This window comes from Nomascus leucogenys, chromosome 12 (genome assembly GCF_006542625.1).
Source record: "Nomascus leucogenys isolate Asia chromosome 12, Asia_NLE_v1, whole genome shotgun sequence".
Classification (NCBI taxonomy): domain Eukaryota; kingdom Metazoa; phylum Chordata; class Mammalia; order Primates; family Hylobatidae; genus Nomascus; species Nomascus leucogenys.
In genome coordinates, this window is record NC_044392.1 from 10329710 (window position 1) to 10354758 (window position 25049).

At 58.5% G+C, this 25049-nt stretch overlaps 1 protein-coding gene across 1 annotated transcript; it reads left to right on the top strand.

Moving 5' to 3' along the window:
• Positions 1 to 737: 737 nt before the first annotated feature.
• FOXO6 (forkhead box O6) lies at positions 738 to 23138 on the top strand. The gene is made up of 2 exons (XM_030823195.1): positions 738 to 1642; positions 20973 to 23138. Exons 1-2 carry the CDS (start codon positions 1229 to 1231, stop codon positions 22227 to 22229), a joined length of 1671 nt encoding a protein of 556 aa, XP_030679055.1. The 5' UTR covers positions 738 to 1228; the 3' UTR covers positions 22230 to 23138.
• Positions 23139 to 25049: the final 1911 nt, after the last annotated feature.

Genomic DNA, 25049 nt, shown 5'->3' on the forward strand with positions numbered 1-25049 from the left:
AGACCTGCCGAATCAGAAACTCTGGAGTTGGGGTCCAGCAATGTTAACAAGCTCTAGGGGATGATTCTGCTCTGCGTCAAACTTTGAGAACTGGAGCTCTAAAACTATGCCCACAGGCACCATGAAGAACATGTTTGCGGATGGAGCAGCGAGAATTGTGGCAAAGCCTGGCCTAGAACCCAGGTATTCTTGACCCATTCTTTTTCCCCAGCCCAGTCCAGGGCACAAAGAAGAGCAGAGTTCGATCATCCTGCCTGTCAGATTCCTGGAACGGAGACTTGGGAACGTCAGGGGTCTAGAAACAGAGGGCGGGGCAGTCCTCTCCGGAGTAGAAGGCGGGGCCAGTGCCCTGAGCCCCGCCCCATCCCGTTGCCCCGGGAAACCCCGGGTTGTAACAATAACCGGTGACGCGCTTCTGGGAGGGATCCTGTCAAGCCCATGGGCGGGACAGTCCAGCCGCGGACCAATGGGAGTGTTAGGGCACCGCCCCCTAGACCCCCCTCCGCGCCGAGCAGGGGGCGGGGTCGCGCCAGCCGCTCCGCCCCTGCTCCGTAGGCGGCGCTGTTGCTTGCAGGGGCTGCGGCGGGGTCGCCCCGAGCTGGGAGCTCCGCGCCCGGTCTCCCAGCCCGCGGGCGGGGCACCTGGGCTGGCTGAGGATTCCGCGGCCGCGGGCGAAACGCCCCGCCCCCTCCTAAGCCGGGCCCGCCCCCTCCCCGTCCCCCGCCCATCCCGAGGTGCAGCCGGCGCTGAGCGCGGCAGGCGCGGGAGCTGGCGCTGGAGCCGGAGCGGCGGCGGCGGCGGCATTCACCGGGCGGCGGCGGCGCGGGCTCCGGCACCGGCTCGGGCTCCGGCATGGTGCAATCCGGCCTCGTCCCGGGAGAGCGGGGCCCGTGCGCAGGGCCGGCGCCCGGGGAGCGGCGGCAGCGGCGGTGGCGGTGGTGGCTGCAGGCGCAGGCAGGCGGCAGGTGCTAGAAGCGGGGCTGGGCGAGGTGTGTGCCCGCTGGGCTCCCGGGCCGCCGCCCCCTCACTGCCCAGGTCTTTCCCTACCTTCGTGCTCCCCAGCGTGTCCAGCCCCCTGCCTCCGCGCCTCGGCCCATGGCGCCCCGCGGCTGAGACAGCGCCGCCAGGGACCTCTCCCGCGGGCCTCCCCGGGGCGTGCAGATCCCGGAGCCGCCTGCCCACCCTCCGCGAAGCCTCCCTCCCCTCCTCGCCCAAGCCGGGCGGGACCATGGCTGCGAAGCTGCGAGCGCATCAGGTGGACGTGGACCCGGACTTCGCGCCGCAGAGCCGGCCGCGCTCGTGTACCTGGCCCCTGCCGCAGCCTGACTTGGCCGGCGACGAGGACGGAGCTCTGGGTGCAGGGGTGGCCGAGGGCGCCGAGGACTGCGGGCCGGAGCGCCGGGCTACGGCCCCGGCGATGGCCCCAGCGCCGCCTCTGGGCGCTGAGGTCGGACCGCTGCGGAAAGCGAAGAGCTCTCGGCGGAACGCGTGGGGGAACCTGTCCTACGCCGACCTCATCACCAAAGCCATCGAGAGCGCCCCGGACAAGCGGCTCACGCTCTCGCAGATCTACGACTGGATGGTCCGTTACGTGCCCTACTTCAAGGATAAAGGCGACAGCAACAGCTCGGCCGGCTGGAAGGTGGGGGCGTCCGGCTGGGGAGGGGGCTGGGGACGCCGACTGGGGCTTCCAGGGGCTGCTAGGTGTGCTGGGCTCCAGGCGGGCCGTCAGGAGGAGGGCTCTTTGGCACCCCCAGGGGTCACAGGGTGTGCGCCCAGGGCGTGGGGCCGGCCAGCGGACGGGCGGGGGCGTACTGGGAGCAGCTGTGTACGTGCTCCCTTGCGGGAAGGGATGCCGGGTGGGAGGTCTGGTGGGGTGACAAGGGACTGCCGCTTTGAGGCGTCCCTGAGGCACGTCCCCACCCTGTCCTTGGGGGCATAGCAGAGGAACCCATTCCCAGGCCGCGGACATTGGGGAGCCTCCCTGTCCTCCCCCAAGTCTGCTTTGTGTGACTCTTGTTTTTACCCTTTCCACCAGGGTACCCTTCTTAGAGCGCTGGAATAATGACTTGGGGCCAATGCCGGCTTTCCCTCCCAAATCTCTATCATTGCCCTTCCTGGAGCTGTCCCCAGGGTGAGGAGTGTGACCATGGGCCCACAGTTCTTCTTGTGGTGCCAGAGTTCACCCTAGGGCACCAACCAGCCTGGAGTGGGGAACTCAGCAGGTGACCTGAGATCTGAGTTCTCCATGGGGTGGCTGCTGCCCCCCTTACCTAGATCAGGATGGGGGTCACTGGTGATGGCCCCTGCTGGTGTGAGGACAGGGTGTTGAGAGCTGGGGATCTGTCCATACCCACCCAGGATGCTTTTTTCCACTTCCCTGGCTGTCGGAGCCCAGATCCATTTAGGGGCTGGGGGAGGGGCAGGGTACCCCAGGGAGGCCTCAGTGCCAGCCAGTGGAAAGGGGGGAGCCATCTTAGGAGGGGACAGGGGCTTGCTTGGATTGTGGCCTGTCGACCCAGCTCCTCCCCTGGCCATCTTGTTGGAGAGTGGGGATAGTCTATGCCTTTGGGGGAGAGGAGGCTGGAGACCCCTTCTGTGCCTAGGCGAGCTGTCAGCCTCCCTATGGGAGGGGTGGCCTCTGTGAGGCAGGCATGCCTATATCAAGGGAGGGGGCTGTGCCCTGTGGTGCCTGCAAGCTGGGTCAGAGGAAAGAGGTGTGCCAGTGGAGGAGGGGAAGACTTGTGGGCATGAACAGCTCTAGATACCCAGGGGCAGCATTGTAAAGCCAGGGTATCCTGACCTGGGAGCCCATGGCTCTCAGGGTTACTGCTGGCAGCTTCTGTCCCTCACCGGCCACTGTGGGGCAGGAACACAGGCTGGAGTAGACCTGGGTCTCTTTCCGCATCCCCTCTCCCATCCCCTTGGGCTCAACCCCCACCAGAACACATTTCCCCCAAGTGTGTCCTGCACTTGGGAATCGCTCCCACCTCCTTGCTCCCCATGCCCTGGCTTACTCCTCCCTGTAGATGTATTCACTGTCCTCAAGGGTACAGAGTTCAGATGCCTCCTCCAGGAAGCCTTCCCTAACCCTTTTTAGCTAGCTTAGGACTCCCCCTTCTCTGGCCCTCTCCCTGCTGGTAGCAGGTTTTAGTCATTTGTGTTCTGTCTCATTTCTCCTCTCTACCCTGCTTTTGGAAGACAGTGGCAGTGTCAGAGCCATTCTGTGCCCACAGCACCCAGCATACAGTCTTGACACCAAGAAGCCACCAGTGTGTGTCTAGAGAAAGAGTAGGGAACTGAGTGGATGGTGCAGGATGCTGAGGCAGGGGACAGTACATTGGGCCAGAGTGGCTGGGAGGGCTTCTTGCAGGAGGTGTAGCTCCAGCTGGGCTTGCTGCATCAGGCAGCGTGGGGCAAGATGGGAAGAGGGAACATGAGGCTGGAAGTCAGGAGAGAACTGCAGTTCATTGAAGGTCTTGGGGCCAAGCACTGTGAGAGGCACCTTCACACATCTGCCTTTAATGCTCTCAGCAGTCCCTGAGGTGGTTTTACTGTGACCAAATGGTCTCCCTCCAGGGTCCCCAAAGCTGGCATTGGCCCCAAGTACAAGGAAGGCCCTGAGGCCCGTATTTAGGAGTGAACTGGTCACACAGTTAGTAAATGGGAAAGCTGGAATCCAGCCTACACGTGTCTCCCTCCAGGGTCCCCAAGTGCCTCTGGAACAGTGTCCTGCTGGCGGGGGGTGGGAGGGACACACTGAAGGCTTTGAATATGGGCAGGTATAAATCCTAAAACGTGATTGAGAATATGCTTGGAGATAGTTTAGACCCATGAGTTCATTTCTCAGATGGTGAGACTGAGGCCCTGGAAGGGGATAGGAGTCTTGCCAGGGTATCACTGAGCAGCAGGCCATGGATGAGGGCCCAGGCCTCCCGCCTGCCCATTAGATGCGGTTTCCACTGCACCACACTGCTAGGGACACACCTGTGCCTGGGCTCCCAGTCATGGGCTGGGTGTTGGAGACGGAGCCTCAGGCGTGGGCTCCTGACCTAGGTTTTGGCAGAGACCACCCAGGCACTGGAAAGGGGCCTGCCTGATGCTGTCCCCTTCCACCTCACCCTCTACCCAGCTCCCCAGGGAGCCTACTTCCCCACTTATTCCTGGAGCTTCCTGCACGGTGCCCTTCCCCATTCCCAGTCTTTTCCTCCAGAGGCCTGGTGAAAGAGCCGTCCCAGCTCCCAGCCAGGCTCAGGTTGACAGACAGAACACCTCAGGTGCCAGGCTTGGGGCCAGGGCCCACTGTTCTCTGCTCATTCCCCTCCCCTACAAATATACTGCAATTGAATCCCTGGGGTGTACCAAACCCTGCGTTAGATGGGGCAGGGAACCAAAGGAGAAGGCATTAATTGGATCTATTTCAGAATAATCAGGACTTAGCCAGTTCCACACCCAGGCTTGTGTTTTGTAGATAGGAAAGGCTGGGGATGGGGATAGGGGTTAGGGGAAGGGGAGTTAGATACCCTGGGGGAGCCAGGGAGGTCCTCACAGAGGAGGTGGCACTTGGTCTGCACTGCCTTCATTGGGGAGGGGAGAATTTGGGAGGTAGTCTTCCAGGAAGTATTGACTGCATTCCCAAAGGCAGGGAGGTGAAATTGTGCTTGTCTGATTTGGGGACAGTTTGGGTGTGCCAGGCTCAAACCAAGGGTGTCCAGGCAAGACAGGGAGGTGGCATGGGAGGGGTGAAATGGGCCAGATCAGGAAGGGATGACATGCTTGCCTTATCCCTGTGGTCACATCTATGATGCAGGGAGGTAGCTGAGTGGTGCAGGACGGGAATTGGAGAGACAAGACCAGCAGCAGGCTTGGGGATACCCAGACCTTGCTGAGGCCTAGAGAGGCTGGGCTCATTGCTGGGAACCCAACCAAAGGGGCTGGTCGTGTTCCCCTCCAGGCCTAGGATGGGGGCTTGGATAGGCGGTCCCTCTAGTGTCCCAAGACTGTGAATTTCCAGGTAGAGCCTCCTACTATCTCTCAGATGCTCCAGTCTCATTTTCCCTTGGCCCTGGACTCCTCTGGGAAGCCTTTCAGGCTGCTCTGAGTTCTGGCACACCTTCCACTTAGCGCCCCTGGAGTTGTTCTGCCTGCTTTTGTGTTTCCTGGCTGCCAGCTCCATTGGGAGCTCCCAGGCCAGGCCTGGGCGCCTCCCATTCCTGTCCCCAGAAGGAGCACACTGGATGGGAACTTCCCTTCTCTCCCAGGGGCTGGGGCAGCCTGGCTGATGAGAGGTGGGATCAGGAGGGGTGGCACCACCCCCATCTGGCCCAGTAAGTTCCAGGTGGGGTGGGGCTGGAAGAGAGGGACTCATCTGAGAGGCTGGGGGCAGGGTCCTGCTACAGCCCCGAGCAGCGGCTGTCAGCTGAAGCCACCCCCTTCCTCTCCCCTCAGCCTGCTCCAGCAGGGCGCCCTCCTCCTCCTTTGTCCTCCGGGGATCCCCAGCCCCAAGGGCTGATGGGGGTGCGGGAGGAGGCGGTGTGAGCCCCGGTTGGGGGGTGTCCTCACCCCCCTCACTGCATGAGCGGGGGGCTGGCAGCTGCCCGCCTCCTGGGCACGAGCCCGTGCCAGCCGCTCCTGGCACAGTTGCTGGCACGCCCGGCAGACTCCCACGGCCACCTGCTCACACCCACCCACGAGCGCTGGCGCGCTTCGGGCCCTTCCGGCTTCCCGGGCCTCCCGGCGCCCCTCCCCCGCCGCCGTGCCCAGCCCCCCCACCCCGCTCTGCTCCCCGCGGACCCCCTCGCTCCCTTCCGGCCCCACGGCGGCCGCCCCCGCCACACCCCGCGCAACTTAGGGAGCTGAGGAGGCGGGGCTCAGGGAGGCCCCTGGGGCAGCCACGCGGCGGGAGAGGAGGGGGCCTGGAGGCAGACAGACCGACAGACAGGGTGAGGGCCCCGCCTGCCACCTGGCGCCGCTCCAGCGGGACGATGGCGGGCAGCGCCGTGCCAGGCGGTAATTGCAGACAGACTAATTTAAAGAGATGAGACGGTTATTTTTAACTCGCGTTAAGGTAATGAACGGCGCGGGGGGTTTGCGGGTTCGAAAGTTCAGCGCCCCCAGCCCCCACTTTCTGTGGGTCTGGGGGGCCCCCTCTCTTCACGCCCCGAGGGCTCCAGCCAAGGGACTGACTAGAGGGAGCAGGGAGGTTGAGGAACTGGAGAGGCCCTGCCAGAGGGGCGGAGGGCGGAGGGGGCCGGGACAGAGGCGCCCGCTGGTCCAGAGCACTCCCATCAGACCCTCATCGCCACCCAGGCGGGCTGGCACCCCTGTGTTCCAGGTGGGGAAGTGATTTTCCCTGAGGTCGCTACCTGTGAAGTAGTGGACCTGGGAATTGGACCCCAGGCTCAAGCTGTTTCTGTGCCATTGGGTAGGATTGAGGTGGGGCAGGGGCTGGAGGAAAGGGCTGGTTTTGGACTCTGAAAGGCTTCAGGGCTTGTTCCCTGCCGCCTACCTTCCCTGTCTTTGAGTGGCAGCTAGTGGTGACCACCACATGGGGTCCTATCTGTGACTTGTAAGGATTGAGGGGTAGTCAAGTACTAGGTGGGATGTGGGTGCATCAGCTACAGCAGGGGGAGCCCCTTCCTCACCTCAGTTTCCCTCACCTCCCAGCAGACTCCCTAGATCCCCTTCCCAACTCCCATTTACCCGCAGTGGGGGGTGCCTGGGAAACAGGAGAGGGTGGGGCTGGGCCTGCCTATGCATTGGTGCCTGCTCCCTCACGTTCAAATCAGACTTGGGTTCTCCAAAGAGCTGGAGAGTCCTGGAACCCAGTCTCCGCACCCCTGACTCCTCCCCAGCTCAACCCCGTCTGACACACTCCCAGCGACTGGAAACTCACCGTCTCTGGGATTGCCCATTCTGTTGCTAGACAAGTCTTTTTTTTTTTTTTTTTTTTTTTTGAGACAAGGTCTCACTCTGTCACCCAGGCTGGGGTGCAGTGGCAGAGATCACTGCAGCCTCGACCTCCTGGGCTCAAGTGATCCTCCTACCTCGGCTTCCTGAGTGACTAGGACCATGGGCACAGGCCATCCCACCTGGGCTAATTTAAAAAAGGTGTTTTTGTAGAGACAGGGGCTTCCCTATGTTGTCCAGGCTGGTCTTGAACTTCTGGGTTCAAAGGATCCACCTGCCTCAGTCTCCCAAAGTGCTGGGATTACATCGTGGCATAAGCCACGATGCCTGGCTTCTAGATGAGTCTTAAAGCTTTTAGGACTTATTTCCTTCTCCCCAGCAGTGCCCCATCCCCTTTCAGCATCACACAGGGTTTCCTAGTCCAGCCCTTTGGTGTCATTTGGAGTCAGCTGTGGAGTCAGGAGTAGGTGAGGGGCTGGACAGAACACCTACCTGTAGGGAACCTGATCCATTGCATGTGTGAGCTGGAGCAAAGCTCTCTCCCATTCTGGTTCTCAGTGTTCTCATCTGTGTCCAAAGGGCCTTAACTCAGTCTCTTATTGGTTCAGTGCCATAACTTACAAGCCCACTGGTTCTAGGAGCCATGAGGGGTTCATTGGACAGAGGGCACATAGTACTGAGAGGACTTCTCCCAGGTGGACACATGTGAGTACAGGTATGGGTGGCCTTGAACTCGGGACTCCTGTTTAAAGATGGCTGTCCTGTCTGTGGCAGTACCCAGGTGGCAAATATGCTCTGGGTACAATGAAAGGAGTGTTTATGGCAGTTCCAGCTGGCCCCCAGAGCAGGCAGATGGGGGTTCAGGGTGTTGGGTGGGCATGAGCTCAGGCTTTGAGGCCTGGGTAGGGTTCTCAGGGGGACAGCTGGATCTGGAGCACCCCCCTTCTCCTGGCACCCTGGTTACCATAGAAACCAACTCCTGTTTGGGAGGGTTTGGCTGTTTGCTGCCTCTCCCCACCCCCCAACCCATATGTGGAGGTGGGAGGGGGGCCAGGTGGCGTGTGGGGGAGGGGCCTCCCACACCCTCCCCCAAGGGCCTCCCTCTTTGCAGAGAGAAACCTTTCTGGTCTCTAAGTGGGGGTGCTTCTTATGGAAAGGAGAAAGAGAGGTAAGCAAATTAATGTCTGGGTGCTAGGCAGCCAGTTGGGCAGTTCACATAAATTCTCTCATTTCATCTTCCCTGGACCCCGCTAGGTACACATTAATAACCCCATTTTGCAGTTGAGGAAATGGAGGCCCAGAAAAATGAGGTCATTTGGCCAAGGCAGCATAGCTGGGACAGGCGGAGCCTGGATTTAGCCACAGACCCGTCTGTCTCTGCCACATTTCTGCATCTCCCCATGCTGGTGCTGTCAGCTCCACACGCCAGCCAGCCTTCCTGCCCCCAGGCTCTCCTGCTCCAGAACCCTCCTGGGCTCCTTGGTTCACCTGGAAGTCAACCAAGTACCCAGACTGCTCTGCTGGGACCCATAGGCCCTCAGCCCACCTTGTCCAGGCCCTGCCCTTCCTCCCACTTTACCTGCTTCCTTTGATCTCAGGTCGCCCTGGCATCTCCACCTTCACAACTGACACTGGAATTCTCAACCCACACCCCACTGCCGTTGTCACACGGTCACCAAGGCACCTATAGATTCTCCTTGGCTGATCCCTCGGGATACCCCTCAGAAACTAGGCGGGGTCTTGGGTGCTTTGAACAAAGCCCTACCTTCCAGGTGATTCTGGAACCCAACACTTCTGATTGAGAATTCCTGCCTCAAGTCCTTAGTTGTTTGTAAACCTAGCTGATGATCAGAGTCGCCTAGAAGCTTTCTGACAACACAGGCTTCCAGTCCCCAGCTCAGATCCTCTATATCAGCGTGGGCTCTGGAATCTGTGTATGGCTGGTGACAGGTCATTCTGAACCAATGCCTTAGAGGGTGGCTTCTTGGCCTCCTGCCTGTCCCCCTGTCTCTTCCTCCCAGTGTGGACCAGCTTCTTTTCCAAGCAGGCTGCCCAGGTTGAGGCTACGCCCCTCTTCCTCACTCCTTTTGGGTCCTCCAGAGTTCTGAACCCCATGCAGTCAGCACCCAGGGACTGGGCCACCACGTCAGCATCATGCAGCCACCCCACAGCTTAGAAATCACTGTGTAGGACATGGATGAAGAGAATGGAGCCACAGCCAGGGCTGATATGCTTTGCTACTAGGAGCCTTTGCTGTCGGAGGGAGGGAGGGCTGCCCTGGGCTCCTGTAGTCCCTTGGCTAGGGGACAGAGAGCCCAGGGCAGCCCCTGGGGACAAGGCCAGAGTCTGTGTGGTTGTCAATACTCAGGAAGCCTCTCTGGAACTGGAATGGTGAAGAAACTAAAAGTCACAGCCGGGCGTGGTGGCTCACGCCTGTAATCCCAGCACTTTGGGAGATGGGCAGATCATGAGGTCAGGCGATCAAAACCATCCTGGCTAACACAGTGAAACCCCGTCTCTACTAAAAATACAAAAAAATTAGCCAGGCGTGGTGGCGGGCACCTGTAGTCCCAGCTACTGGGGAGGCTGAGGCAGGAGAATGGTGTGAACTCAGGAGACGGAGCTTGCAGTGAGCCGAGATTACGCCACTGCACTTCAGCCTGGGCGACAGAGTAAGACTCCGTCTCAAAAAAAAAAAAAAAAAAAGTCACAACCCCTGCTGTCAGAGAGCAGAGAAGAGGGAGAGAAGAGGGGCATGTGTATAGCTGCTTAATCCAGTCCTGGGGCCTTAGTAGGACACTCAAGGCCTGGCCACCAGCCCTAGTCAACCTATCCAGCCACCCTCCCATCTTCTGACCCTTGCCTTGGCCACACTGAACTATTCTAGCTCAGGATTCAACCTGCCATGTGCCATTATGTACATTCTTTCATTTGATTTCCCAGCAACGCTGTGAAGCTGGTAGGGTTACTTTCTCCATTTTGCAGGTGAGGAAACAAAGAATGAGAAAAGTAAGCAGCTTGAGCGTACCCGACTCTAAGTGGCAGAAACGAAACTCTCCAGGGCTAAGTCCACCCTAGCCCAGGGCTCTGACCTTCCTCCCCTCTGCCCCTCCCCCCTCCCCCTTCCCAATCATTGTATCTCTGCTATCCCTTGGAGTTTGGCCCTCAGACTTCTGGCCTGTGGAATGGCCCTGGGGTCCCTGGCTCCCATTCCCAGATAGAGAGCACCCTGAGGGTGGGGGCAGACCAGCCTGATGTTCCCCTGGTCTGCAGCCCCCAGGGCTGAGACAGCTCCCTCCATTCCCTGTGATCCAGGGCTACATCTACTGGGTACCTATTATGCAGGGCTGCTGGGTGGGGACTGGACTAGCTCCTTGACCTTGAGATCCCAGCCTGCAGGGGTCAAGCTAGGGAGATAAAATGAAGACACTGACTCTGATGCAGGGTTAAATCTGCTCAGGGTCATGATGGAAGGTCAGATAATGAGCTGAGTGTTTGGAGGTAGAAGAGGGGAAGGGAGACAAAGCAGACAAAGAGGGTCAAGGCCTCAGGACTGTGTGGGGAGCCGCTGAGGGTCTGGCTGTGCTTATGTGGGGCCCAGCAGGTGTTGAAGCTGGGAAAGCAAGTGAGTGGCCTGAAGAGCATCCCAGGCTCTGGGCTTCTCACTGCGAATTCTCCATGGGAGTGACATGGGCAGAGGTCACTCAAGGGTGCTGTGGGGAGTGGACAGGAGGGAGAGGCTGGCCCAGGCGCCCAGTGTGGGCCTGCTACTGGGCTCCAGGGGAGAAAATGAGCCTGAGATAGGGCAGAGGCCCAAAGAGTCCCAGATGCCAGGCCTGGCATAGGCAGCACCCCTTGGTGCCTTGAGAATCCCTTAGGTGAGGCCAAGCTGTGTGGTTAGGAGTCATGGAGGCAAACAGGCGGGCAGAGCCTAGCTCTACTTAACCTCTGTGTAGCCTTGGGCAACTGAGCCTCAGTTTCTTCTTCTACAAAATAGGGTAATAATAATAGGGTCCTTCCTCTAATGCTTCCCTTTCTTGTCCCTGAGACCGAGGTGTCAGATATTCAGAATGTCCAAGCTCCCTCCTGCCCTTAGTTGGGCCCGCTGCTTTCTAGCCTCCAGAGCCTTCCCCATAGCCTTGGATGACAAGCAGAGCAGGTTTGAGGCACCCCATTTTCACAGATGAAGGACATGACTTGTTCAAGGTCACCCTTGAACCCAGGACTGCCCGCCCCTGGACATTGGCTCCTCTTTGCCCCACTGGCAAGCTGTGTGACCTTGGGCATGGCCCTTCCCTCTTCGGCTCTGAGTTCCCCTCCCCCAACACTCTGGGAAGCTGTGAGGCCTCTTCCTTCTCTCTCCTGTCCCCTCCCTCTGTCCTCAGCTGGCCTCCTCCTCCTCCTCCTCTTGTAACCTGAGCTGGGGCCCTGGGGGAAGGGGCTTGCCCTCTTCCTGAGGCACCTGCCAGCTGAACAGATGTGCCGAGATGGAGGGCCCCGGGAAGAGATTGAGGACTCTTCGCCGGACAAGGCTGGGGCCGGGGCTGGGGGAGGCAGTGTTCAGCACACCCTACCCTGGCCTCTGGCCTCTGCCCCTAGGGCTTACTCTGATCACTTGTTCATCTTCCAGTGGACATTTGAGTGCTCCAACATGTCCTGCAAGGACCTTTCAGTCTCTAGGAGAAGACAGATGGCAGATGAGGGCTGGTGCCCCGGTCTGGGTGGGCCGCCATGGGCTCCTGGAGCCCGTTGGCGTGGGGACAGGGGGCCAAGGGCAGCCCCTGGGGGCAAGGCCAGTGTCTGTGCGGGTGGCCGTGCCCCTGGGAGAGCAGATGGTTCTCTTGGCACCATGCCCACTCTTCCTCTTTCTCCCCCAGGAGCCAGCCTGCAGGGCTGGGGCACAGCTGCTGGGCCCTCCCCAGAGCTGGGCTCAGGGCAGGGCTGGGTGAGGTCACTGCAGCTGCTCCCAGGGCCTGGGGCAGGGGAGTGGGGAAGTGCTGCCTGCAGAGGGAGGGAGGGGCTCAGACTGAGAGGGGAGATGGAAAAGTCTGAATGCTTTGCATTTAGGAGTTCTTTTTAATCCTGAATGAAGGACGGTCTGTGAAGGGGTTGCTGAACTAGTACGGAGAGTCCCCTTGCCCCTACCCCAGGCTCACTCTGGAGCTTCTGCTTGGCTTTGGCTCCTCTCTGGAGGTCTCTCAGGGCAGGAGAAAGAGCCAGGGCCCTGGGTGTAAATTCCTGCACCACCACTTACAGTGTGCGACCCTGGGCAAGTCAGTTTGTCTCTTGGAACCTCAGTTTCTCATCTGTAAAACGGGGACAATAAACCAACCAGAGGGTTGTTAAAAAAATTCAGTGAGATAATTTTCGAGCGGCAGCACAGGGCGTGGCATGTGATCAATGTCTCAGAAGCAGTAGTCCTTCCCCACTCACTGCCTCACTTTCCCAAGGAGGCAGGAAGTACTGAGGACAAGTAGGGAGGTGGCAGAGGCAGCAGGAGCTGCAGGAGAAAACAGCGGGGAGAAGGGTCAGACAGGCCCCTGGTAGAGGGTGGGCAAGCCTTGAAGCTCTGGCCTGAGGTTTTGATGAACAGAAACTACACACAAATGCCAGGCACGAGCAGCTTGTGGCTACTGAGGGCCCCGTCCTATCTCTTGACTTCTCGTGAGCCAAGGATTGCCCCACAGAGTTCGAGTAGGGAGGCCGGCTCAGACACCACTTTGCTCTGGTTTGCTGTTAGATCTCTGCAGGAGCACTGAGGTGGGAGCATCTATCTTTGGGGCTTGCATAGGGGATGAGGAAGGTGCCACAGAGCTAGCCTTGATGGAGGAACAGGAACTGATAGAGCAGAGAAAGGGACAAGAGTAAAGGGAATAGGGTGCAAAGGCACAGGGATGGGGACATCCAAGGTGGCTGGAGGCCCAGATGGCCCTAAGGGAAGGGGGCAATGAGGCTGGAAGACATCAGAGGGCTCTTTAGTATCAGCCTGGGTTTGGACCCAAGCCCACGGGTGACAAGGAAGAATGGGCATTGGAGCAGTGTGAGGCTGGACTTTCGTTGGTGGTTTATTTGCTGCCGAGCCTGGGTGTGTGAGCTCTGCTTTCTCTGGGGGGTGCCGGAGCCTCATGCCTTGCTTTGGATATTGGTTCCTCCTGGCCCCAGGCTGCCCACTCTGGGATCCACTGCTGATCCTGAGCCCACTCACCTGGAGACATCTGTGCCCCACGGCCCCCACCTGCCCTTCTATCCCTTCTCCACTGCAGACCCTAGTGCCGAGGATTTGCACATGGCCTTGGGTCCCTGGCATCAGCCAGGTCACCTCTTTTGCCAGGAAGAGGCCTGGACTGAGAACCTGAACTTCACCCCAGATGGCAGGGCAAGTGACTCTCAGGGAGTCTGTGGCTCTGTCTGACACAGGTGTGTGTTCCTAGGCCGGGCTGGGGCCCCAGAGTTGGGTGGGGGCAAGGGCTAGGATGGGGAGGCTCCTGGGGCTCTGAGACAGGGATGGGATGACATTCTTGACATGTGAGGTCTCATCCAGGTCCCATATGTCCCTGTGGATGCTGGGATTGTTATCTCCGTTATAGTGGAGGCCCACTGTCACATGGATGAAGTTGGGATTCTGCCCCCTGTCTTTGACCTCTCCGTATGCAGGAAGGAAGGCCAGGAGGGAAGGAGGAAATGGGAATCAGAGAGGGGATCAGAGCCCTCACCACAGCCCCACGGGAGGTCACTGCAGTAACAGGTGCTGGGTCATTTTCCCCATCAGGTGGTCAGGGTCAGTCTCCTGAGGGAGGGGCTGGGCTGAGCCTTTGACTGTGATGCAACCTGGACAGGCATCCACACCTGACCTTGGGCTTGGGCTGCGATGGGTGGACACAAGACCCAGGGCTGCACTTGGATCCTGGAAGACCCCAGGTACCAGGGAGGCCAGGAGGTAGCACAGGGTTGGTGGTAGGTGGGGGCACAGTCCGTCTCCTGTCTCTGATGAAAGCTAGGAGAGCTTGGGCTTGGGCGTCAAGATGGAGGTGGCCACTGGGGTGGACAGCACAGCAGAGTGTCCCCTGCCACATTAAGGGTAGGTGTGGGAAGAGCCCTGGCTTTGGAATCCAGCAGCCCTAAGACCCAAGCCTGGCTACATTATTTCCCAGCTTTGTGGCCTCAGGAGTCATTTAACCCACCTGAGCTTCAGTTTGCCCCCTTTGTAAAATCGCAGTACCTACTCACAGGATGGTTATCAGGATTAAAGGAGCCTAGCCTATGTTGGGCATGTAGTAGGTGGTGCCCTTCTCTTGCTTCAGCACTTGAAGGACATGCCAGTGGTGTGCGAGAGCTGGCTTGCACTGGCTCATGAGGGCTGATCGTGCACACTTCTTCCCAATTCTGCACTCAGTGACGTCATGTGGCAGTTTAAAATTGGCTATGATGTGAGTATCCATACCACAGAAAGCAGCAAAAGCTACAAATCAAATCAGGTGGGGTTTTTTTTTTTAACTTCCAGAAGAGCTGGTGGTTAAACATTGCGAGCACACCACTAAATGTGCCCCAGAAAAGGTAACTTCCCCTAGTCCCACTGCCCAGGATCAGAAGAAGATGGCACAGAGATGGCCAGGCAAGTTGGCTCACACCTGTAATCCCAGCACTTTGGGAGGCCGAGGCGGGAAGATCACTTGAGGTCAGGAGTTCGAGACCAACATGGGCAACATAAGAAAACCTTCTCTCTACAAAAAATATAAAAATTAGCCGAGTGTGGTGGCACACACCTGTGGTCCCAGCTACTTGGGAGGGTAGGGCAGGAGGATCACTTGAGCCCAGGAGGTCAAGGGTGCCATGAGCTATAATTGCACCACTGCACTCCAGCCTGGGTGACAGAGGGAGGCCCTGGCTCTAAATAAATAAATAAATAAATACCCTGGCAAGAAAGAAAGAAAGAAAGAGAGGGAGGAAGGGAGGAAGGGAGGAAGGAAGGAAGGAAGGAAGGAAGAAAAGAAAAGGAAGGAAAGAAGGAAAGAAAAGAAAAGAATGAACGAACCTGGCCATAAATAAATAAGATGGTACAGCAACCATGAGTCCATGTCCCAGAATCCATCCTGTGGGCCCTCTGTAGCCATGGTGGGGACAGAACAGGAGGCAGGGCAATAGTGGAGTTCTGGCTTGCCAGCCTAGAACTCAAAGTCCATGGCCCCTTCTGGGCCTGGAGAAATTGGATGGTTATAGCACCAGGCAGCCCTTGTAGGTGGGGGACAGCAAATGAGGGGACCTCTCTTTTCTCTACACTCCCCTTTGGCTCCCGGAGATCTGGCAGGCCCTGGCTGGAGGCATAAGATTAGATAAGGTTGAGCTGTCGGAGAATGAAGCTGTGTTGGGAGAAGAAATGAGGTTGTACCGGAAGATAAACGAGGTTGTACTGTCAGGGAATGAGGTGGTACTTGGAGGCAAGGTGAGGCTGCATTATTAGATAAATGAGGTTGTACTGTCAGGGGATGAAGTGTACTTGTAGTAGAGATGACGTCCAGCTGGATCAGCCGGCTTGCTCCGTCAGAGAACACAGCCACACCACAGGAGGAAGGAGAGTGTCCAACTCAGAGGATAAATGAGGGGGCCCGTCAGGTGAATGGAGTGCTGTTAGCAAATGAGGTTGTACTTGCTGGATAAATGGGACTGGTGTGCTGGATAAATGGGGTTGTGCTGTCAGGTGAATGCATTACTGCTCGTGGGTGAAGGGCATCCTGGGAATAGATGAGGGTGTCCTGCTGGATAGATGAGCTGCCACCACCAAATGGATCAGACCTTGTCCATGAGGGAGGCACCATCAGCAAGGACGAGGTTATTCTGTTCCCACTGGGGCTCCTGGAGTGTCTTCTGGCCCTGGGGAGACCTCGGTGTGTGCCAGCCCTGGGTTATCCAAGTCTCTCTGGGGAGTGGGGGTGGGAGCTGGGGAGGGCAGGCAGCTGCATTGTGCACCCTGGGACCTCTCCTTCACCCCCAATGGATGCCCTACCCCTCTCCTTGGCACCCCTCAGTGGGTCAGACTGCTGCGGACATTCTCACCCCACTGCCTGCCTCTCATCCTGCCTGTGTCTTCTTTCTGCCCAGTTTGGAAAAGCCCCTATTATGTGCCAGCCACTCTGCCCAGTCTTATTAATCTCCCTACAACACAGTAGCACTCCTCCTTGCACATGCACACTTTCTCTTATTCATTCATCCATTCATTCATTTGACAAACATTTAAGTGTCTAGTATGTACCAAACACGAGGTACAGTTTTAAAAAGGACAAAAATCACTGCCCTCATGAAGCTTATATTCTAATATAAAGATAGGATAATGTATTAATTTAGAATGTGAAAATGCTTTAGAAAAACATAGAGCAAGATCTAGGGGGCCAAGAAATTCCAGGGAAGAGGAACAGTTTTTAAGAGAGGTCAGGATGGGCCCCGTTCCAGAAGATGACATCTGAACAAAGACTGGAAGGAGAGGAGCGATCTCTGTGGATATCTGGGGGCAGGTGGGACCGTGCCTGGCAGGTTTGAGGATGGGAGGGATGGAGCGGGGTACCTGCATGGTCACTGTGGGTCTTGTGGGCCATGGCAAGGCCTTTGTTCCTCACTGTGAGTGAGATGGAGGGTGTCGGAGGGATCTGGGCAGGAATGGATGTGATCTCGGTTATTTGAAGGGTCACCCTGGCTGCTGTGTGGAGTGCTATAAGGAGGTGAGGGAGGGAGCAGGGAGCCATTTGAGGAATGGAGCTTGAAAGCATCTCGCCCCAGGGTCATAGCACTCATGGGTGATGGGGCTGAAACTGGAATCCAGTTCCAACGCTACAGCTGATGTACTTTGCCCTACTCTAGCCTCCTCCCTGGTGGGGGAATCCCTGGGGTGCTGGGCTCCCTGGCCCAGGTTCTGAGGGAGAACGGGGTAGGCATGAGATATAACCCACTGTCCTTTCCCTCTGCCCCCAGATGGTCTCCCTCGGGCCCTGAATCAGGTAGGTCCTGACTCCCCTAGCAACATGCTCCAGGTCTGGATGTAGGTGTGGGAGGCATGAGGCCCCAGAAGCTGGGCCCAGCTCTGGGCACCAGGGGAGCCCGGGCATGCCAGGGCTGTGGCTGTGGTGGTGGGTTGCTAGGTGACTCTAAGAGGGAGCCCTGGTTACTGCTGCCTGGCAGAGGCATCTCCCTCCTCTGCCTGTTTCACCTCCTCCATGGCCTCTGGCCTCCCAGGAGGCCTTGTGGTGTGAGCCAGAGCTGTGATCAGTGCTTGCCACTGGATCTGGCAGGGAGCTCTGATTGGTACCAGGTGGCTGGGCCCTGAGGAGCCAGACTGGGCTGCAGGGCCTGAGCTTCTCTCATGGGGCACAGCCCTGGAGCACACCTGGTTCAGAGCCCAGCTCAGCAGTCAGAGGCCTAGGTCCTCGCTCAGCTCTGAGCCACCTCGTCTGACCCTGAGCAAGGCATGGCATCCCTCTGTGCCCCGACGACCCCATCCATCTGGCCTGCAGAATCCTCCCCAGGAGCTTCATTTTCTGTGAAAAAGGGTGCTGAGTGCACAGGGATCCAGGCACTCCTGTCCCCACCCCCGTTGGCTTGAGTGTGTAACGCTTAAGTTTTGCACTAAATCTCATTTACAGAAAGAGTTCCACTATTTAAGAAAAATGTTTGAAAACCTCTGGACTGAATGATTCTACGGATTTTCAGTGTCAAACTGAAAAGGTCCCCAGAGTACAACTTGCCCATCTCCTTAGTTTATAGTTCAGGACACTGAGGCCCCCAAAGAAGGAGAAACTTCATCTAAGTCAGGCTTGGTAGGGTGGGAGGAACACTGGGCTGGGGGTCGGCAGGCCTGGGCTCACATCTCTGCTCTGCCACCAGGTCTCGGACAGCCTTGGGCAAATCCTTTCTTCCCCATGGGTTGGGTCATCCATGGTTTCAGGCTGAGGCCTGAGCTCCAGGGGTACCTGGCTGGATATGGGACAGAGCAGGGAAGGATGCAAACCTTCAGAGGCCTGGAGCTTGTCTTGGTGGTAATTCTAAAACATGTGAATAACGTGTATAAAGAAAATGTGGGTGGATTATGAAGTATATGCAAAATTTCCTTGAATTCTAAAAGGGAAGCTTAGACTTGCAGGAATTTTTGACCTGTGCAACATTCCCCCAGACTTCCCCTGCTGCCAGCTTCTAGGGATGTTTTACATGGAAAGTTTGAGGGGCACTGGAATACTGGCTTCCTAAGATTCTTTGGGATTCTGAGACCTGTTTCTGTCTTCCATGGCAGAATGTGATGTCCTTTAGACTCAGAGTAAGACCAACCTGTCATCCCAGCACTTTGGGAGGCCAAGGCGGATGGATCATCTGAGGTCAGGAGTTCAAGACCAGTCTGGTCAACATGGTGAAACCTCATGTCTACTAAAAATACAAAAATTAGCCGGGTGGCAGTGGCACGCACCTGTAATTCCAGCTACTTGGGAGGCTGAGGCAGGAGAATCACTTGAGCCTGGGAGGCAGAGGTTGCAGTGAGCCGAGACCGTGCCACTGTATTCCAGTCTGGGCTAGAGTGAAACCCTGTCTCAACAAAACAAAACAAAACACCAACCTGAAATCAATACCTGGCATAGCACTTAAGCTGTGTGACCTTGGCAACTCACTTAACATCTCTGAGCCTCACTCTCTGGTTATGAGATAGGGATCACAATCCCCGACTTGTATGGAGTTCATCTAATGATTACATTAGATAAAGTACTTAGAGTGCCCAGGGCTGAATGGGCAAGTGCTTGCTAGGTGCTGGTACCTGGTACTGTCCTTCCCCCAGGACATAATGACATTGATAAAGAGGTGTTGCCTGAGTGACCTCCTGCTGGAGAAATGGGTAGGTGGGAGGTGGAGCCTCTTATAAGCCAGACAGTCCTATGGGGGAGGAGAACTGAGGCCTCCTAGGAGCCTAAACACAGGTGTTGGGGAGGGGCTGGGGAGCCAGGTGCAGGGGTGGGAACAGGAAGGGGGTATCTAGTTGAGGGAGCACTGCTCCCTGGGGGCCCCGCTCCCCTCCCCTCAGGGTCTCAGGAGAACCAGGCAGGACGAGGCTGGAAAGTCCCAGCTGTGGCCTTCAAAGGCCAGAAAGTGCCAGAGACAGGGAGCCTGGGGCCCTGAGGAGTCAGGTCAGTGCCTGGAGCTGGGAGTGAGGGGTGGGAGGGTACCCTGGGCAGCAGGAAGGACCCCTCCTCCCGGAGACTGGTGGGAAGGAGGCAGGAGGGAGAGCCTCACAGAGCAGTGGCTGTGAGTGTGGCTGGGTGGATTCACAGGTTAAGAGCAGGTCCATGAGCTGGGCAGAGCTGGAGTGGTACCTGGCATCATTGCCTAGCTGTGGGGCCATGGGAAGTTACATCATGCCTCTGGGCCTCCGGTCCCCAGTGTATGAAACTGGAGAATGCCAACTTCCCAGAGTTGTTGGTGCCCGGCACAGTTGCACACAAGGCATGATGTTAAAGAGATGGAAACAGAGCAGGTCTGTTGGGGGACCTAAGGGGTGAGAGCTTCTGGCCAGAGTGAGGATATAACCAACGTTTATAAGCACCTGGTGTGCAAACACTTATTCATGCACATGTAATGATCTTACAGCCTTAAGAGGTAGTTACTGAATGTAGCCCACTTTTTCAGAGTAGTTCACTGAGGCTCACAGAAACTCAGTAAACACCCCATGGTCACATAGCTAGGCAGCCAAAGAGCCAGGCATCCTGTCCTGCCCTCTGATACCCAAGCCCCTGCTGTTTCCATAGCAGTACCTGGACCAGGAGGTTGAGGCCACCAGGTGGGAGGCCCCAGAGGTGGGGTGCGGCAGGCCCAGCAGAAGTTCTACTCCAGATTCCAGTGGGGCCAGTGGACTCCCTGCCTTCCTCTGTCCTCAGAACAGGCCTGGCAAAAGCAGGCAGTGACATGAGGAGCACCGGAGACTGGCACAGCAGAATGAAAAAGAGGATGTATGGAGAGATGGCAGAGGTGAAACCCAGGGAGGAACCGAGGGACAGCAGAAAAGGCCACCTCGGGCAAACCATTCCTCCCTGTGAGCCTAGGTCTTCTGGTGTGTGAATGGGGACTTTGCCACACACTGTGGGGATTTTGAGAAGGCTCCACCAGGAAGGGGCTTGGAGGGCAGGCAGGTGGGTCAGGAGAGGAGGGCAGGGTGCAGCCCAAAGGGCAGGCAGGAGAGCTGGGCTGGCCTGAAGGTGGGCACGGAAGAGGGTGAAGGCTGAGGTCTCTGTGGCAAAAGGATGTCTTTTGAGGGGCCTGCTGGAATCCAAGCCCTCTGTGGAGTTCACAGCAGCTCAGAGGAGTTGGGGTGATACCTCCGAAAAGTCTCAGGCCTGGGCCCACCTTGGGGACCCCCAGCCTACTCTGTTTCCGCTGGCCAGGCCCTCCCAGCAAAGGGTTAACAGTCTTCTCTACCTGCAGTTGCATTTTAAAGACACGAAATTAAAGCAGGTAATTTATTCTCCCCACACACGAAAGAGCAATTAGTTCTAAACAGGGCTTAATCAGTCACCGCGAGATTGATTTCTGGAGCCCTGGGTTTTCGGGCTCCTGGCGCCATGCCAGGCTGGGGAGGGAGGGGGGCGGACAAATGAGCCGCGGCGGCATAAGCCCTTACGTAATCTGCTGGGGGCCCTGGCAGCCTGGTTAGCCCCGCGTGGGGCTTGGCTGAGCTGGGGAGAGGGAGTACTGCTCCCTGCTGCAGGCCCCCCGCAGGTTCAGAGTAGCCCACAGGGTTGGCCATGCCCCCAGGGAAAGGCTAGGCCCAAAGCTGTGGCCCCACCCTCTGGGCAGTCTCTGTGTGGGAGTGGGGAGGGATGGGGGTGCAGTTCTGGGGCAGAGGGTGGGTACTCTGGGTTTGTCCAACCGGGTACTTACACCTGTCCCCTCCCTCTCCCAATCCCCTTACCTCATCTTCATCTCTATCTTCCTCCTCCTTCTACACTCTCTTATCCTCCCCCTCTTCTTTCCATCACGTCCCCTCTTTCCCCATGGCCTCCTCACCCTCCGACTCCCACCCGCGTCCTTGTCTCTGGCCACAGAACTCCATCCGGCACAACCTGTCGCTGCACACCCGTTTCATCCGCGTGCAGAACGAGGGCACCGGCAAGAGTTCGTGGTGGATGCTGAACCCCGAGGGCGGAAAGACAGGCAAGACCCCGCGGCGCAGGGCCGTGTCCATGGACAACGGGGCCAAGTTCCTGCGCATCAAGGGCAAGGCGAGCAAGAAGAAGCAGCTGCAGGCGCCCGAGCGAAGCCCGGACGACAGCTCCCCGAGCGCGCCCGCCCCGGGGCCGGTGCCTGCCGCAGCCAAGTGGGCGGCCAGCCCCGCCTCGCACGCCAGCGACGACTACGAGGCTTGGGCCGACTTCCGCGGCGGCGGGAGACCCCTGCTCGGGGAGGCGGCCGAGCTGGAGGACGACGAGGCCCTGGCGCCATCGTCGCCGCTCATGTACCCAAGCCCGGCCAGCGCGCTGTCGCCGGCGCTGGGCGCCCGCTGTCCGGGTGAGCTGCCCCGCCTGGCCGAGCTGGGAGGCCCGCTGGGCCTGCACGGCGGTGGCGGCGCGGGGCTGCCCGAGGGCCTGCTGGACGGCGCGCAGGACGCGTACGGGCCGCGGGCCCGCGCCGGGACGCCCGCCTACTTCGGCGGCTGCAAGGGCGGCGCCTACGGCGGGGGCGGGGGCTTCGGGCCGCCGGCGATGGGCGCCCTGCGCCGCCTGCCCATGCAGACCATCCAGGAGAACAAGCAGGCCAGCTTCGCGCCGGCCGCGGCGCCCTTCCGCCCCGGGGCGCTGCCCGCGCTGCTGCCGCCGCCGCCGCCCGCGCCCAGGCCCGGCCCGGTGCTGGGTGCGCCGGGGGAGCTGGCGCTGGCGGGCGCAGCCGCCGCCTACCCTGGCAAGGGGGCGGCCCCGTACGCGCCGCCCGCGCCCTCGCGCAGTGCCTTAGCCCACCCCATCAGCCTTATGACGCTGCCCGGCGAGGCGGGCGCCGCGGGCCTGGCACCGCCGGGCCACGCCGCCGCCTTCGGGGGCCCGCCCGGCGGCCTCCTGTTGGACGCGCTGCCGGGGCCCTACGCGGCCGCGGCCGCCGGGCCGCTGGGCGCCGCGCCCGACCGGTTCCCGGCCGACCTGGACCTCGACATGTTCAGCGGGAGCCTCGAGTGCGACGTGGAGTCCATCATCCTCAACGACTTCATGGACAGCGACGAAATGGACTTCAACTTCGATTCGGCCCTGCCTCCGCCGCCGCCGGGCCTGGCCGGGGCCCCGCCCCCCAACCAGAGCTGGGTGCCGGGCTGAGGGCCGCCTCCCGCCCCTGGGAGCCCCGTCCCGTCCCCAGGGGGCCTCTGTCTTCCCGTCCCGATTCCCGGGTCCCCGCCCCCGACTCCAGCTCCCCAGGAGGCGGCCCCAGCCCAGCCAGGGACCCCTCTCGGAGGCCGGCCGCCGGGGAAGGGGAGGGAGGGGCCGGGGCACCCCACTGCTCCTGCCCACACTCCTGAGATCCACCCCCTTCTCCTGGGCAGGAAGCCTGGGAGAGGAGGCTGAATTCCAGGCTGGCTGGGAGTAGGGAGGAGCGGGGTGGGCCGCCTGGTGTGGACGGTGGTCGGGGAAGCCAACTAGGAGATGGGCCAGGGAGCGTTTACAAATCTTCAGTTTCATTTGCGGAGCCCTAGCCGTGACCCCGCGCCCACCCCAAATACGGATCTGATTCCCACTTGACACACTTTCCCACTGGTCTTAGTCTCACCCACCCGAAGCCAGCAACCCTCTGCTGAAAACTCACACCTACCTATATCCATCCACCCTGAGCAGCCCTCCACCCCCAAATCGCCCTCCGACGACCGCCACCCCACAGTTCAGTCTCCCCCTCCCATCCCTGCCGGCCCTCGCTTCTCCCCTCCCCCGTCGGAGTCCGTCCCTCTCTTCAACCGTCCCCACCCCCCAGTACTGGTCTCAGCTTCTCCAGCGGGCCTCAGCCCCGTCCACCCCCAACCCCGACGCCCCTTTCTCCGCGCCAGTTCTGGCCCTTCTCCCATATTTATAAGTGTCCGGCCGGGACGGGCGGTGGGCGCGGCGTCCCCGGCGCGTATCGTAGGCAGTGTACCGTGGCCGTGCCGTCAGAGTGTGCGTGTGCGTGTGTGCCGTGTCGAGGCTGTGTAGAGTGCATTGTACAGCATATTTTCATGAATAAAATTGTTTTAAATATTTCCCGCGCCTTGGGCTAGAGGGAGGGGAGTGGTGGCGGAGGATAATTGACAGGGAACTTGGGGCAGAGGGAGGGTTCCTGTGCCTGAGTCACTGTTGTGGCTTTGTGTCTGGGTACTCGTTGGCCTTTGCTAAACTAATGCTCCTCTCTGCCTGGCACATATCGGTTAAGCGCCTACTGAGTCCCCCGTGCTGAAGATGTGCTTCGTCGAGCTCTGCACCTGTTTCTGTGAACATGTGCATGCACGAAGTTTTGGCCCAGGAAAATGCGTCCTAAATAAGCCTCAGAGATTGGGAGAGGATGCACAAATATTTACTGAGAACCTTTAGTGCCAGGCTCTGTGTTGGGCACGATTTTTGTTCCCATCGTACAGATGAGAAAACGAGGTCAGAGAGAGAAAATGACTTGGGAAGGAGGATAGACATGGTGAAAAGAGAACCCTTTGAGGTGCACAGACTGCTGTTGGAATCCATTTCCTACAATTTGCCAGCTGTGTGACCTCAGGCAAATTTTCAACCTCTGAAGCCTTGACTTCCTGGACTACACCATGGAATAGTAGCATCCATCTCATGAATTTCTGTCAGGCATGAGGAAAGGTCTGGAAAGTGTTCAGCACAGGTCCTGCACTCGTTCATTCCAGGAAGATTTGGTGAGCACCTGCTAAGTTCTTATACCAAGCATTGGGGCTGCCCTAGAGCCACACAGACACAGTCTCTACCCTTAAGGAACTTAGAGGCTCCTGGGGAGAACAGGCCAGCAAATAGGCGATTATAGATCAAAGCTGTGCCGATCGGAGGAGGAGCTGGAGGCTGTCGTGGGAATGAATGATGGGGCAGCACTCATCTTGGACTTGAGTCAGGGAAGGTACCTGGACTGGTGCTGCCTCAGCTAAGCTTGGTAGGAGGAATTGGCATTGGGAAGGGGATTTAGATGAAATCGCACGTTCAAAGGCCCAGAGTCAAGAGGCGTGTGGATTCCAGAACCAAAAGCAGTTGAGTGTGGCTAAAGTTCAGAGAGGGACAGATTACTGATGGCAGGGAGGCTAATGGGCCAGAGGGTTCAACAGTGGAAGAGGGACAGTGTGGCCCAGCCAGAGGTGCTGATGTGTCTCAAACCAAGGGATGGGGGAGGACAGCGGGGCTGGGAGGGAAAGGATGAGTTCACATCTACTTTGGATATGGAGTCATTGGGGACTTGGTTGTGGATTGGACCTGGGGGATGAAGGACAGGGAAGCATCAATTGATGCTTGGTTTTTGTTTGGGTATCTGGGGAGACAGGGCCATTCCTTGAGATGGGGCACACCAAAGCAGGAGGAGCCCTAGGGAAATGGATGTGCTCATTTGAGCTACAGTTCATGAGAATCTTTGGGATTTGGAGCAGAGGGAGGGACGTTCAGGAGCATACACACTGGGTGAAATGACATTCTGTGGCACTGGGCAGCATAGTGGCCCTGAGGTGTCCACTTGCATAGTGGGGTCAGAGCCCAGAAGGTGTCTGGGCTGGAAAGGGAAGTCAAGAATCAGGAGCACAGAAGGTGTCACTGAGGGGTTGGAAGTGGCTTGAGAGAGGGAGGATTGCAGAGTTGGAAGAGCAGGAAGTCCAAGTCTGCTTTGATGAACATCTTGGCACAGGAGGAACCCACTGGCTGAGAGGAGAAGAGAAGGAAGACCAGGACCCCAGGGAATTGGGGACGGTGTCCTAGAAAGGAATACCCAACGTTCTTGCCTTCTGGAGCCTCACTTTCTCGGTCTGGAAGATGGGGCAGTAGCACCTGTTTCAAACATTTGTTTTGAGGAGCAAATAAGATAGGAATTATTGTCTGAGGTCACACTATTGGCAAGGGCCAGAGCCCCTGAGTGTGTACCTCCAACACCCAGGCTTTCGTGCAGCCCCCACTGCCTTGATGAGGCGG